At 41.0% G+C, this 15,501-nt stretch overlaps 1 protein-coding gene across 1 annotated transcript; it reads right to left on the reverse strand.

Moving 5' to 3' along the window:
* Nucleotides 1-4,748: 4,748 nt before the first annotated feature.
* Nucleotides 4,749-15,501, reverse strand: SLC7A13 (solute carrier family 7 member 13). Its single transcript, XM_020808096.3, has 4 exons — nt 13,940-15,501; nt 8,494-8,625; nt 7,003-7,367; nt 4,749-5,280 (listed from the first exon to the last, which is right to left on the reverse strand). Exons 1-4 carry the CDS (start codon nt 14,661-14,663, stop codon nt 5,047-5,049), a joined length of 1,455 nt encoding a protein of 484 aa, XP_020663755.3. The 5' UTR covers nt 14,664-15,501; the 3' UTR covers nt 4,749-5,046.

The raw sequence follows: 15,501 nt of genomic DNA on the forward strand, positions 1-15,501 counted from the left end.
GTAGCCATATCAGTCTCCAAGGGATTTCAGTTGAAAGCAGAGCAGGGGAGGATTGGAGGCACCTTCTCCCAACATTTTTGTAGAAGGCACTTTCCTGCTACAGGTTTCCATCAAATAGGTTATTCTTTACGGAACTTCTTTTCCCATTTATTTTACTTTCATTTACTAGTCTAACAATCTGAACCTTGTATTTTTTCATTATTAGACAAAAATATTCTAGCTTTCTGCATTTTTACATCTTATGATTTCTTGATTTTTATTCATTCATCTTAGTATTTCTTCATTGATCCACCTCTTGATCCAAGAAATTCTTAGTATCTTCAAATACATCCACATTTCAAATGCTTCTTTTTATATGTTAGGCAAAAACAAAATAAATAAATAAATAAATAAATAAAGAACACAAAAATGTTGGGGCACCTTAAAGGCTAACTGCTATATTCCAATGTTAGCTTTCATGGACAAGTCCACGTCTTCAGACACTATCTTTTTAATAGTGCCCTATTAATGTCCACAGTTCCATGCCATACAGTAGAACCAATATTATGTGTGTACCATGCCATGTGGTTTCAAAAACCCAGTTTAAGATTTTGTTGCATATTACATGCTTCATTGAAAGAAGGTTGCTCTAGTCTAGGGCATCTCTATTCTGACTTTTATTACATGACTAATTTAATAAAACTCCAAGGTACTTGTATTCATCTGGATGTTCCACACTTTCCCTTTGGATCATTAGCTTCATTTCTTGAGCTGCTTGCTCTTTACTGATTACCATGAAATCAGTTTTCTTAACGTTGATTTTTGGATAAAGTTTATTACTTGTGTCATTTACCTTACTGAGGAACCTTTGTATTTTAATCAGAATACTGAAAAAGTATAATGAAAAACAATGTCTCTGATATGAATGAGAGACACTTTTTATGGATTCTAAAGAAATTATTCCTATAAAAACGTAAAACTGGGTTTGTGAAGGCACAAGGGATGGTGCACAAAGAACAGCAAACTTATCTCCCAGGCTCCAGATAATCCATCAAATTTTTCACAGCAGATATTGTAAGAGTGATGCCATCTAGTGGACACAGGGATTAGAGAGTCTCAAATACTGTACAAATAAACTTGACATCTCAAACCGAAATATTTGGCCAGGGATATCTGGCTGTGACACAGCTGTGACATCACTACCATCCTGCTGTATCCCAAATTTGGTGCAGAGCTGATCCTAGCAAGAAATCATCCAAAGCAGCTGTTTTTGGTAAGAGATTCTGGACTGAATTCATTTTCTGTCTCCAATTTTCAAACATCTATATCTACTTAATGAAATAATACGATCTGGGCCCTGATCAGGTGGGTCTGTTGTAAGTGAATTCTGGGCTTTTTCTTTAAACACAAAAATATGCAAATTGCAATACAACACATGCCTATGCAGCACTGAGTTCACTGAAAAACCTACAGTTTAGAAGATGAGGCGAGTGCAGAACAGGAAGAGGGCATATCCTACCTGCGCTGTGTCCTCATTCAGCTGGAGAGCTTTTTTATAACACATAAGTAACTACTTAAAATCCAGGACGTTGTTGAATAAAACTAAGTTCTAGTATCTTTTCTAGAAAGCTGTTGCATGTATCTCTGGTTTGCAACCTAGAAAATTGTGTGGAACAGTAAGTTCAAATTCAGCCATGCTTTCTATGATTGATGGAGAAAGGTCAAATTAGTCAGAAATGTGTCTTTGCCTTAGCCCTGCCCCACAGCACCTGTCCTCTACCCCCAGCTAGAAGATGGAAGAGGTATTCCAAATGGAATTTAGCCACCAGTCTGGAAAAGATTCCTCCTTCTGGGTGGTGTAGGATTACAGCCTACCTCTTGTTTGGGAGTATTATATTGAGGTACCTGTTGGTACTCCCAACTTTACATGCAACGTTAATCCTTGAAGTATTGTGGCACAATACTTCCAGAATGGCTGCTTTATGCAGCTCTGTATACATGTAGGGCAGGGGTCTCAAACATGCGGCCCAGGGGCCATTTGCGGCCCGGCAAATGATAGTTTGCGGCCCCCGCATTGCCTGCCCCCTCCAAGTGCCCACGCATCCCCTGCTGTCAAGAGTCAAAAAAAGCCTACATCCTCTAAAACAGGTGGAGAATCTTCAAGAATTCCTTTGTGATGAAGAAATGGAGATGAGGAGGTGAATAGTTCAGGTTATGCATAAGATGCACATTCACGCCAACTGCTCAAGAAGCAAAACTTTGAATGCTTCTTGTTTAAATATATTTATTTAGATAAGTACATTGGTAAACAAATGGAACTTTACAGAACAACGTTAGCAGAGACACAAAGTTCCCTGACTCGAAGGGTTTTAAAATTAAATCCAGACAGTTTGGGTAAACAATTTAAGTAAACAAGGCAAGGAGAGTGACAAGAGCAGATCAGCAGAGATCAAGAAAGAATCAGAGGAACAAGGTACTCCATTTAGTTTGTGCATTCTTATATTTCTAATGATCCCCCATCATGAAGGTTTAGGGCAGACAGCATCAGCTTGTCCACAAAATGCAAAATCGTTTAGCATTTTATAAAGCAGCAGTAAGCAGAACATGGATTTGAGATCTAGCAACAGATTTTAGACAGAATTTAGGAAGTTACTTTTTTGGATTACAACTTCCAGAAATCTCCCAACCCCACATGACTAGTGTCCGGATGGAAGATACAAGGGGTTATAGTGAAGAAAAAGATAACTTTCCCCAAGATTTAACCTCTGAGTGATTTACAGTAGATATACAGATAAAGAGAGCAACAATAAAAATACTATTGACAACAATAAAAATACTAGGCTGCTGAAATAGAGAAATGCTAATAGCCAATATTAAAAAAATCTCAAAGATATAATATTTGTAGCAATCAGACTTTTACAGATTTCGTGAATAGAGTAAAGCCAATATTAATCCCAATCTAGAGCAGACCCATTGGATTGAATGATATTTGCTAGTAACAACTGATTTAAATCCTTTGATGCCAATAGGTCTACTTGGTTCCCAATCTTGAGCAACCCAGGTGTTCTTGAAGTGCAACTCCCAGAATCCTTCCCCAGTAGCTGTGCTGGCCAGGGTTTCTGGGATTTGCAGTCCAAAAACACCTGGGTTACCCAAGCTTTGGAACCATTGGTCTACTTTATATAGCAGTAACATTAGATTTGGTCCAATATAGTGTTCGATTTTCATCTTGACCATATGAAAAGAAAGGGATTGCATAAGATATGAAATGTTTCAGAAGGGATCCTTTTTAAAAATGACAATAACATCCCATGAGTTTTCAATGGACCAATGAGCACAGCTGGTTTAATGACTCCAATGTTTAGTGAATTGATTGGTTAAGGTTGCAATTATATACACTCTCAGCTGGGAACTCATCTCTGACTAAACATGCTGTGTATGAAATTCTGCTATATACTTACCTGCCAATAATCCTTGTTGGACATAACAGGTCTTATTTCTGAATAAGCATGCATAGTCCTATACCATAAATCAATGAATTTAAAAATATACCCATCAATATATAAAGCCTGCCTAATAAACCGGGAGGCAGTGGAAGATAGGAGGGCCTGGTGTGCTCTGGTCCATGGGGTCACGAAGAGTCGGACACGACTAAACGACTAAACGAAAATAAACCAGGCAGCGGTCTGTGCCTTTTAAAATTTATTTTCAATGTAAATACCTATCAAAATGGCAGATGGAAAGTAAAAGAGGCATCTTAGAGCAGCCCAGGGATGTTGTCAAGTATTTGGGTCCAAGTCCCAACTTCAAGCGTGAGTCTTTGTTACCAAGTCCCAAGTGTGAGTCCCTATTAAAAACAAGGTTTTTTTCCCCAGAAAAAGCGAGGGGTGAGTGGGGAAGCCTGAAGCTTATGAACCTTCCCCTCCACTTTTGAACCCATCTGCCCTGCCTGCCTCACCTTCATTCACCCCTCCACCCCCCCCCAACCCTCTTGAAAACCCTTCCTCCCTGTTGCAACAACCAGTGGCTACCATTTGCCTGCCTCTCCTGTGTCTTCTGGTGAACACTGCACAGCTTCTTTCAGTTTATGGTATATTTCATTAAAAGAAAAAGGACTTGAAAATATGACTCGGAAAAATGGGTCTGAGTCACCAGTTGAGTCTGAGTCACTGAAAAAAAACAACACTATGAGTTTCATCCAAGTCAAGTTGCTGGTGTGACTAAAGTCTGACTTGACAGCGAATCACACAGCTTGGGTCCCCAACCCTGGAGGAACCCCATAAAATAAAATAAAAAAATGCTAAATGATGGCTACTGTGAAGAGAGAACATTGGCTGCACCAGCCTGGGGAAACTTTGTCCCTTGAGATGTTAGGGACTGCATTGTTCCGAAATCCTGGCCAGCATGACCAAAAGTAAGGAATTTGGGAATTATAGTTGGAAAGAATTGGAGTGTAGAAGATTTCTCAACCCTGTTACAAACGATGCTCATTTGTCAGAACAGCCATCATGTAAGAAAAAATGTATCACCTTCTCCTTCATGGATGTTTCTTCTGAGATATATTGCTATCCTTCCCCCCCCTCCCCGTATCCCTTGAGACTATTATTAAAGGATTATATGATAATCTATGCAGATTTGATTGATGACTCAATTGACTAAGGTTTCTTTAATCAGGTGACAGCTCAGCTTAGCTCATTCATAACTTCAGGAGACATTGGCTTGGATCCAAACTACGACTTGTACAAAGAGGCTTTCTCAGAACTTGGGGGGAAATTGGGGGAGGGGGAGTTTAGATAACAATTTTCAGCATCTCCCAGCCAGCAGAATCAATAATCATTTCGGATAGGGGATTCTGGAAGGTGTCGTACCAAAAAGCATATTTTCTGAGAACTGGGCCCTGCCATGCAGCTCCTCACTTATAAGGAGCAGATTTTCAGGGGCTGGGGGGACTGCAATGGAGAAAAGAGATAAGAAACTCCGTCTGTATGAATAGCTTTTCCCTAGTGCTGTGCTGGATCCTAGCCATGTTCATTTCCAGTTAATATGGCAGAAAACAAATCTTTGTCCTTAGTCAGATTTATAACTAGCAGGTGAAACCTCTAGGAGCAGCTGTAGATAGCAAGTAATGTTGTCAACAAACCTGAAATGTATTTTAAAATGTACAAAAGGCAGATAAAACAGAAGACTTCCAAGCATGAAAAGGGAAGCGTAGATGTACTGCACCTTTGGAGACCAGACAATGGGAGCCAAAACTAAGAATAATGAAACTGCCACCATTGCAAAAGCAACTGGTAAAAACACCTGCAAGAAATGAAACAGAGGTTTGAGAGGGAACGAACCAGCATGGAGTAAATATGAAAAAATAAAACACTTTATTTTCATCTTCTGAGCACAGCTCACATGACCAACAATTTATTTTTGGATGTAAGTGGCAAGAATTGAAAGAGCCTTAGGCAAAACCTCTCTGGAAATGCATGATATAAGCCAGTGGTTCTTAACCTTTGTTACTCGGATGCTTTTGAACTGCAACCCCCAGAAACCCCAGTCAGGACAGCTGGTGGTGAAGGCTTCTGGGAGTTGCAGTCCAAAACTCCTGAGTAACACAAGGTTAAGAACCAGTGATATAAGCCATTTTCTCCAGACTTTCAGGCTGCTTTCCAACTGGTGATCACCATGTACAGTACAAGGAACCACTCAGTGGCCGGAATCCTCTTGCTTAGTGTTGCAAATCACAACGAGAGCAAGTTGATTTGAATCAGTTGAAGTTACAGAGGAGCTGATACACCAAATCTTCACTGATTTTAATAGTATATTTGTGGTTTTTTAAAATATAGTAATCATGTATTGTTTTCAGCATTTACATTGTTCATTTTTAATACTCTACGCCACCTTTGATCCTTTTAGGAAAAAATCAGGGTTGGACCAATGGCTTAACCAAGTGTAAAGCAGTGTTATTCCATTGATATCAAAGGAGCTCGGCTTCCTTAAGTACAGTAGATCCCTCACATTCATGGATGATTTGTCTCACAGGATATAAGGGAATTTGAGATGAGCACAAACTGCCAATTTGGCAGTTCATGCATTTTGTCTAGCAGCCAAACGCTTCAAAACCCCATCTCCTCCGGCCAGCGCCCACTTGGAGGCAGTGAGCCAGCTTCCCTGACTCGCCTCCTCTAAGCGCTGCCTCTGAGTGGGCACTCACTGGAGGAGGTGGGGCTTTGAAGCGCCAAACACCTGTCCAGCTCTTAAATGAATTGGCACAAACCACTGACCCTGTGATTCATGCCCATCTCTATAGGGAACCCTTTAAAAAGAATGGAAGAGTGTGAGAGAAGTGAGGAAGGGTGAGAGGAGGAGGTAAATGCATGTCTGCACTGCAGGCTTGGGTCACAGCAGTGACTGCATGTGACTGAAACCACAGACACTGCAGATGTGGGTGGGGGAGGACTACAGTAACAAATGTGTTCATATCATTCAAAGCATAAATGGGCAAAGTGCAGTTGGCAAACCATGTCAGGCCCCCAGCAGCCTTGGGCCTTCCCAGCTCCCCACCTCTCCAGAATGTCATCTTTAAAAAATAAATTTAAAAAGCACCTTAAACCCTCCTTTGTTCAACCCTCCTTCATACTTCCCCCCCCTTGAGTAATTTTAGGCTCTGTGTGTGTGTGTGTGTGTGTGTGTGTGTGTGTGTGTGCGTGTGTGTGTGCGCGCACACACACACACACACACACGCCTTTTTTAAGTCAGAAGTTGCTTATGTTGTGTTAAGAGTGACCATCTAACAACTTTGGAAAAGTTCTTAGAAGCAGCCAAAAATATGGCAGAATTGCTTTCTGTGGCCACTAAAAGCAGGGTTTTCCAATGAAAGTGAAAAACGTCTGAGGGGATTGTGGAAACAAGTGCAGCTTTTGTCCACTCTCAGTTAAAAGCACACATAGGCCCACATACTATTTATAGTGTGATGCTTCTGGGCAACTTTGCTGTGCATTTTAATTCATTTTCATTAAAAAAATTTTTTTTTACCTTGTATGGTCGGTGCAGATCAGGCTCCCGGAACCGAAGGACTATCAGGCTGGAGCATGTTAATCCAATCATGAGCCAAACAGAGAATCCAAAATAATTGGTTAGAGCAATAAGATCTGATGGGATGATGAAAATGGATGCTATAACAGTTGAGAAAATCATGGCTGGTGATGGAGTGTGGTACTGGATGTTGATCATGGATATTATGCTGGGCAAGTGTCCGGACTGACTCCCAGCGTAGCTCAGTCGTCCTAGTGTAAACATGCTGCTGTTGAGGGCACCAAATATTGAAATGGCCACGGAAAGAGGAATCATCCAAGCCACTGAAGGGATCACTCTATTAGCCCAAGTAACGGCTACAGCAACTGCAAGGAAACATCAGGGCCAATAACCAACAAATGGAAATGGCTTAACAATCTTTAGCAATGCATGTCTAAAACACTGAGGTGAGAACTATAGTCTGGCACACGTGTTCTAGCAGACATTGAATTAAAAGGAGAGTTTAGCTCTAGAACCTTAAAACAAAGTGTTTTGGGTTCCAGCTGTTGGACAGGCCCTGAACATCAAGGATATATGGAAAAAAAAAAAGACATGATAAAATGATTTTACCTGATACTGCCTACAATCTAGCCAGGAAGATGATATGAGTGGAATGGAATTTTGTACCTCCTCTTTCTCCATATTTTTTTCCCAATAGGAATTAAGTTGAGCAGAATTCACTGAAGACCTATTGAAATCAATTCTGGCTGTTAATCAGTATTAAAAGAAGTTTAATTAATTTATTTTTAGCTGGCTGGATAGCTCAGTGGCTTAGGTATCTGGCTGCACAGCCAGAGGTTGGGAGTTCAATTCCCCACTGTGCCTCCTGAGAGTAGAGCCAGCCTGGGTGGCCTTGGGCAAGCTGCCAGGATGCCCCCAAAAGAAGAGAATGGTAAACCACTTCTGAATATTCTCTATCTGGAAAATCCTGAAAAGGGTCACCATATGTCAGAATTCACTTGACAGCACATGATGATGATGATGATGATGATGATGATGATGATGATGATGATGATGATGATGATGATGATTAACTAATTTCAACTGCTTTATTCTAGTTAAGACTAACATTGGATTTTGCTCAAATTAATTCCAGCATTTTAAAGAAGAAACAAAAATTTTAATAAAGAACAGACACATAATGCCCTTCATTTTCTATCTGTTTCCTGGCCACAACAGCCTTTGTTCTTTTTTAGAATTCTCCTTGGGAATGGACTTTCTCTCCCCACCCCACCCCCTGCAAATGGGGTCTCTCTCTCTCTCTCTCTGTTTTCTCTCTTTGGTATACTCACTATCACACATATTTAAATGAATTTATTATGGTCAACATCTGGCTTCAGTTTGGTTTAGGCCCTAGTTTATCTTAGCCTTCTTCAGTGAATCCTGTGTTGAATTTATTGCAGGTGTTATGAGTCTTTTTATTGAATCAAGAATGTAAAGCAGCAATCATACCTGAGGAGACAATTTCCTTTGGTGTGAGAACTGTTAAGTACGAAATGTTTACCAGCAAATAAAACACAGTTACTGAAGGAACTGCAGTCATCACAGTCCACGGAATGTTTCTGCTAGGGTTTTTCAGCTCCTCTGGAAAACATAATGTACAAGTCACTTCAGCACACCTATACAGTATTTAAATACATAAAATAGACATAATTCTATTATGCGCCATGGTACAGAAATGGCATTGGTCGCCCTGTGTGATGACCTGTTGAGGGAGGCTGACAGGGGCAAAGTGTCTCTGCTGGTCCTCCTCGACATCTCAGCGGCCTTTGATACCATTGACCACGGTATCCTCCTGGGGAGGCTCTCCGAGCTGGGAATCGGCGACCTGGCACTGGCCTGGCTCCGTTCCTTCTTGGAGGACCGCCCCCAGAGAGTGCAGCTCTCATGGAGTCTCAATTGTGGGGTTCCACAGGGGTCGATTATCTCCCCAATGCTGTTCAATATCTACATGAGGTCGCTGGGTGGGGTCATCAGGGGGTGTGGAGCCTTGTGTCATCAGTATGCCGATGACACTCAGCTCTACATCTCCTTTTCACCAACTGCAGGAGATGCCGTTCTGTCCCTTCAGCGCTGCCTGGGGACTGTACTGCAGTGGATGCAGGAGAACGGGCTGAGGCTGAACCTGGACAAGACGGAGGTACTGAGGGTGGGCGCCCCCACAGTTGGGGATTTGGGAAACTCCCTCTCTTTTGAGGGGGTGACTCTGCCCACCAAGGATGGGGTCTGCAGCTTGGGGATCCATCTGGACCCGGCACTCACTATGGAATCTCAGGTGGCGTCCGTGGTCCGCTCCGCCTTTTTTCACCTTAGGCGGATAGCCCAGCTGTGGTCCTACCTTGATGTTGGGGCGCTCACTACCTTGGTGCATGCGCTCATAATCTCAAGATTAGACCACTGTAATGCACTCTACGTGGGGCCCACTCTGCATTGCATTGGCTGCCCATCTGGTTCCGCACCAACTTCAAAGTGTTGATGCTTACGTACAAAGCCCTAAACGGTTTAGGGCCTCGATACTTGGCGGAACGCCTACTCCCACCAAGATCTACCTGTGTCACTCGTGCAAGCCAGGAGGTGAGGCTAAGGAGCCTAACGCCGAGGGAGGCCCGGAAGGTAAAAACAAGAAATCGGGGCCTAGAATACAGCTAGAATCTAGATATACAAAAGATAGAATAGAGGGTTTCTACTTCAAACAAACGATTTTCGATAAACTGTTATTGGGTTCAAAAGAACAAATTGTTAAGAAAATGTATAATTATATGTTGGAAATTAAAATGCAAGAGGAAATGGTTAAAGAACCTATGATTAAGTGGGCACAAAATATAGGGCACAACATTGATATTGATCAATGGCTGAAAATATGGCAAAATAACATAAAGCTCACAAGATTGGTTAATTTTAAAGAGAATATATGTAAGATGTTCTATAGGTGGCATATGACCCCAGAAAAATTGTCAAAGATGTATACTGATGTATCAAATAAGTGTTGGAAATGTGAAACACAAATGGGAAGTTATTATCACATGTGGTGGTCATGTGGAGTAGCGAAAAAATATTGGAAAAGAGTACATGCTATGTTACAACAAATTTTGCTTTGTAAAGTATCACTAATCCCAGAATTGTTTTTACTAAGTATGATACCCGATAATATAGATAAGTCAAAGGAACATATAGTTATATACATTATCACGGCAGCCAGAATTATGTATGCTAGAAATTAGAAAAGTCCGATGGTACCGGAACAAGAAGATCTTATTGAAAAGATACAGGAAATAGCCGAAATGGATATCTTATCAGAAGTCATGAAAGATCAACCCCTGCAAAAGGCAACAGAAAGATGGGACTTATTTAATAAATGGATTGAATCAACAGGCAATAGCTGAATATATATAGTGAAATGAGAACTTTATATACAAGGCAGAAAAGAGTAAATAGAATGATTTCAAATCTGATATGGCAATAGGTATAGATTGGATATTAGTATGTCATGTTTCCCCTCTCCCTCACAAATCCCAACTCCCTTTTTCCTTTGTCATACCTTATGTTTAAAAAAAAATATATAAAAAAAGAAAGACAAGAAATCGGGCCTTCTCGGCGGTGGCTCCTCACCTTTGGAACAACCTACCTCCTGAGATTCGCGTGGCACCCTCGCTGGGTATCTTTAAAAATCAACTAAAAACATGGATGTTTCGGCAGGCCTTCCCTCCAGACAATTCCTGATGCCCTCTCCTCTCCCTTTCCTATTGTTTCCTCCCTCTCCTAAGGTTTCTTCTATTTAAAAATTTTTATACTATTTTATGCTGTTAGCCACCTAGAGTGGTCTTAACCGACCAGATAGGCAGGATATTAAATAAATAAATAAATAAATAAATAAATAAATAAATAAATAAATAAATAAATAAATAAATAAATAAATAAATAAATAAATAAATAAATAAATAAATAAATACTTTCAGCTAGACCCCTGTCAGTTCTTCTTATATTGTTTATTTTCAGACTATACCTATATCCTGGAGTTTTTTCCCAATGAGTTCAAGGTGGCACGGGTGGTTTCTTTCCTCCCCAAGCATGCTGTGTGTATGCACTCAAACGCCTCTCCACAAGCACAATGTGTGCATGTGCAAGAGAGAGCTCCACCCCTCTGCAGGAGTACCACACACCCCCAAATGGTCCACGGTTGGGAAAAGGTTGGGGACCACGAACTTAGAAGGTACATAAACTTGGCTCTTCCAAGTGCAACAATCTAGCTACTGAAAAATGGCTGAAAACTCATTATGCAACTCCATGTGCACAACTGAGATGATCACATTATTACCTGCAAATCACTGCTGATTAAAGGAAAACTGCCAGCAATTAAAGGCAATTTCAGGATGCATGCCACTAGAACACAATGTGACATAGTTGTCACAACAAAACCCTCAAAGGATAAGATAGATCTACAGTAATTTGTCACTTGAAAACATATAAAAAGATGTAAATTCATCTGTAAAAAGATGAAGTAAAACCACTCACGAGGCTTCCACTTATGCATTCTTCTTCATATTTTTCCCACTGGCTTGTATGTGCCTTCTGGTAGAAGGAGCATCACTGTTTTCTCTATAGTCTTGAAAGTTGTATATGTTTACCTGTAGGACATTTCTTTTAGCACAATTTGGTGTGTACCCCGAAGTTCTGGCACAGCCATTGGGGCTTGCTGAATCCATTTGCAGTGGGTGGCTGCATCATCAGTTAGTAGTCATACCTCGCCAGATTTCTCCTGAGAGCTACTGTTGCTGGACATGTTGCCACTCATAAGGGCAACAGGTGATAAAATTTAAGGTCTGAAGATTAAGAGCAAGTAGGTACAAAGTGATAACTCAGTTCTTCTAGCATAGGGTGGGGAGCTGTGGCTCTCCAGGTATTGGTTGTTCTGAGTTTTTCGAGCTCTTTGGCCATGTTCTGAAGGTTGTTCTTCCTGACGTTTCACTAGTCACTGTGGCCGGCATCTTCAGAGGACAGAGACTGGCGAAACGTCAGGAAGAACAACCTTCAGAACATGGCCAAAGAGCCCGAAAAATCCAGAACAACCATTAGATCCCAGCCGTGAAAGCTTTCGTGAATATCTCCAGGTATTGTTGGACTGCAACTCACATCAGCCCTAGTTAGCACAAGCAATTGTAAGGTATTGCATCTGAGGCTGTTTCTGTAGCTCATGGTCTCTCACCTCCCATGCAAAAAGCATTCCACCCAGGAGACTCCCCCCAGGAGCCACAATTCACCTTGTGAATAGGCTGTAGGGCCTCCCAGGTAGTGTTTAGCTCCAATTTTTCAAGACCATTGTATCATTGTATCCCATTTTTCATTGTATCCCTTTTTGGTGTTTTTTTTTTTTGCATATTTTGCATGGTTTGTGCCATTCCCAGGTGATTTTGTTATGTGCCACCAAGTTGGAACTGATTTATAGCAACACTAATGGGGCTTTCAAGGTAAATGAGATATTTAAGGAGTGGTTTTACTAGTTCAACTCCCAGTGAATTTCCATGGCTGAGTGAGATTTGAACCCAGGCTCCTGAGTCCTAGTCTGTCACTCTATCCACTACACCACACTGCAGATCCCAGATAATTGGCAGTTGGGCCCACTGGAGTTACCCTCCCTAATTTAGGAGCTCCTAAGAAATAGCTGTAACCCAGTATAAATGAAAAGGAAGTTTTTTTCCTACCACCTTACAATGTTCTAGATGAGAAGCAGGTACTTGCCTTTTTCCTTGTCTCAACTCCTTGTTCTTGGCACAAAAATACATATTTTATCAAGGAAGGGCTACTTATGAACAGATGAATTTCAGTAATGTAGCACTATAGCTTGGCTTACAGTGTCCTAGAATTTTGTTGCTAGTCTACGTTGCAGATGATTTAATAGAAGACAAATGGAGGTATACCCACAGAGTCTTATGTCTTATAAAAAGTTTGGATAACAATAACACGGTTTACAACTACATGCTATTGTTTCAGACATTGCTAATAAGTCACTGGGGGTGGCAATGGTAAACCACTCCTTAAATATTTCACATACCCTGTAAACCCTACTTGGTGGGAAGGGAACCCACTGATGAAAAAAGGAGGCAGCTTCTGGGATTTTTCCTTACTTGGTGTCTCTCTGTGAGCAGAGAAGGGTATCCTGTACACCATCTTGACTGCTGCCATTAGTGTTGTCAATATTCAGGCTGCTCTTTGTTATGTAAAGCTTGGCAAAGGGGGCACATTATTGTGCAGTTATACTGTAGCAGACCATTTCCAGTAATTCAGCCAGATAATAAAGTGACAATCTTTCATTAAACAGCTTTAAACAAATTATGTCCAGTGTAGTGTAATGAATAGAGTGACAGATTAGGACTCTGGAGAACAGAATTTGAATCCTGACTTGATAATGGAAATTCACTGGGGGAGTGGAACTGCTAAAACTACTCCTTAAATATCTCACCTTGAAAGCTCTTTTAAGGTCCCTATAAGTCATTTCCGACTTGATAGCACAGAACACACACAAGCAAATGAGACTGGATCCTGTGTGGATGTTATGTGGCTGCCATGTTGCAGGCAGGCAGGCTGAATTAATCATTCGTGGTCTCTTTAAGAAAAAGCCATCCCACACAAGCTCTTTTCCCTCAGCTGAGAGAAACCGTGCTTCAGGCCTATATTAAGAGCCCCGCTAGGGAGCAGAGAAAGAGAGAAGGAAAGAAAATTTATAATTCTCTGGGATTCAGGACCTGTAGTACACAAACTGTAACTCTTCTCATCAATGCCAGGAAGCTATATGGAACTCTTTTAACAAGCCAGTGCAGTTAACAACATTTTCGTGCAACCCAAATGCCACAATCAAAGATTCAAAATTGCCTTCAATTGAGAGAGAAAACAAGAGATATACCTGCCAAATAATTGAGAGACCACCAGCCACCATATGCATACAGCCCTTGGAAAAATGCTTCTGCAATCTCCACAGCATTGGGAATCTCAGAACTGAAAGCATTCTCAAACCTTGCCAAGTTCTCTTTCCTTCCTCCTATCAACAGGACAATCCCGCCAATAGCGATTACAGACAAAGCCATCATCTTCAGGATGGTAAAAACTGTCTGCACCCAAGCAGCCATCTTGACACTTCGACCATTGATTATCCCAAGGAACCAGAGAACAGCCAATGCCAAACATTTCTTCAGCAGTTCTGGAGCCGGGCACTCGCCATAGAATGGCTGGGTAGCATATTCAGCAAACAATAAGGCCCGAGCAGCATTTGAGGCAGGTTTGTTGAACACGGCGGTCCACATAAAGATGAAAGCTAGGGGAGAACCAAGAGCTCTCTTGATGTGGCTGTATTCACCACCCGAAAGTGGTAAAGCCGTGCCAAGCTCTGCATAACACAAAGCACCCATCAAAGATACGATGCCGCAAGCAGTCCAGATGATCAGTGCTACGCCAACATTGAGTAAAGAATATTTCAACACTCCAGTTGGAGAGACAAAGATCCCTGCCCCTACTATTGTACCCACTATGAAGCAAACACCATCAAAATATCCGATAGTTCTTTGAAGCTGTATCTTGCTTTTTTCATTTTCATTTTCTTCTTCCACCTGGCCGCACTGCTCTTTCCTCATCTTTTTCTTTTTCTTCTGCTGTTTTTCAAAGACAGTAGCCAGTTACTCGAAGGCGTTGATTTCCTCCCCTCCCCAGTTTCTCAAGGTGCAGCAAAAAATTACTTGAATGATTTACAGGATCATTTCAGACATGTATACTTGTAAGTTTCGTAAGAAAAGTGCTGATGATTAACCAAGCCCTTTCAATTAAGTTGCGCCAAGTCTCTGGAAAAGTGTTCTCAAATTAAGGCTGCAATCTTAGTCACACACACTTAGGAATAAGTCCCGCTGGAAGATCGGGGGGAGGGATGTTCTGAGTAATAAAAGGCTTTCAATGTTGGTGGGTTGAAATTAGGACCAAGGAAAAAACGATTCAATCAAACATTTGTGGAACTGGCTAGTAATCAACAGTGTGAAACATCTCTCCTCTACATCACTTCTCTAATTCTTCATGAAATTTACTTGGAGGAGCTTATCCATGATTAGACTTGTAGAAGTTTGCATTGTTAATACTTGTTTATTTTGTGGTCTACTTTCAACTAAAGCCTCTTTGGCTTGGCTTTTTCTTCAAAATATTCTCATTTAGAAAAAGAAATCCAAACTTTAAAAATATTTTCCCTACAACTCCAGATTTATGTACAGTTATGTAAAATAGAACAATGTGATTAGAGGCATTCTGATCTGAAATTTTCAAGTTTTATGTCAATCTTTTATCAATCCTTTAAAAAAATATACATTGAAAAGTAGTAAGTATTGCAAGAGGATTGCTGAACAGTTTGAAAATAATTAATGGTAACAAATTAATAAATTACATAACAAATTTCTTTTAAAAACTCACCTTTGGGTAGTGTGGGCGGCA

This window comes from Pogona vitticeps, chromosome 4, assembly GCF_051106095.1.
Source record: "Pogona vitticeps strain Pit_001003342236 chromosome 4, PviZW2.1, whole genome shotgun sequence".
NCBI lineage: Eukaryota > Metazoa > Chordata > Lepidosauria > Squamata > Agamidae > Pogona > Pogona vitticeps.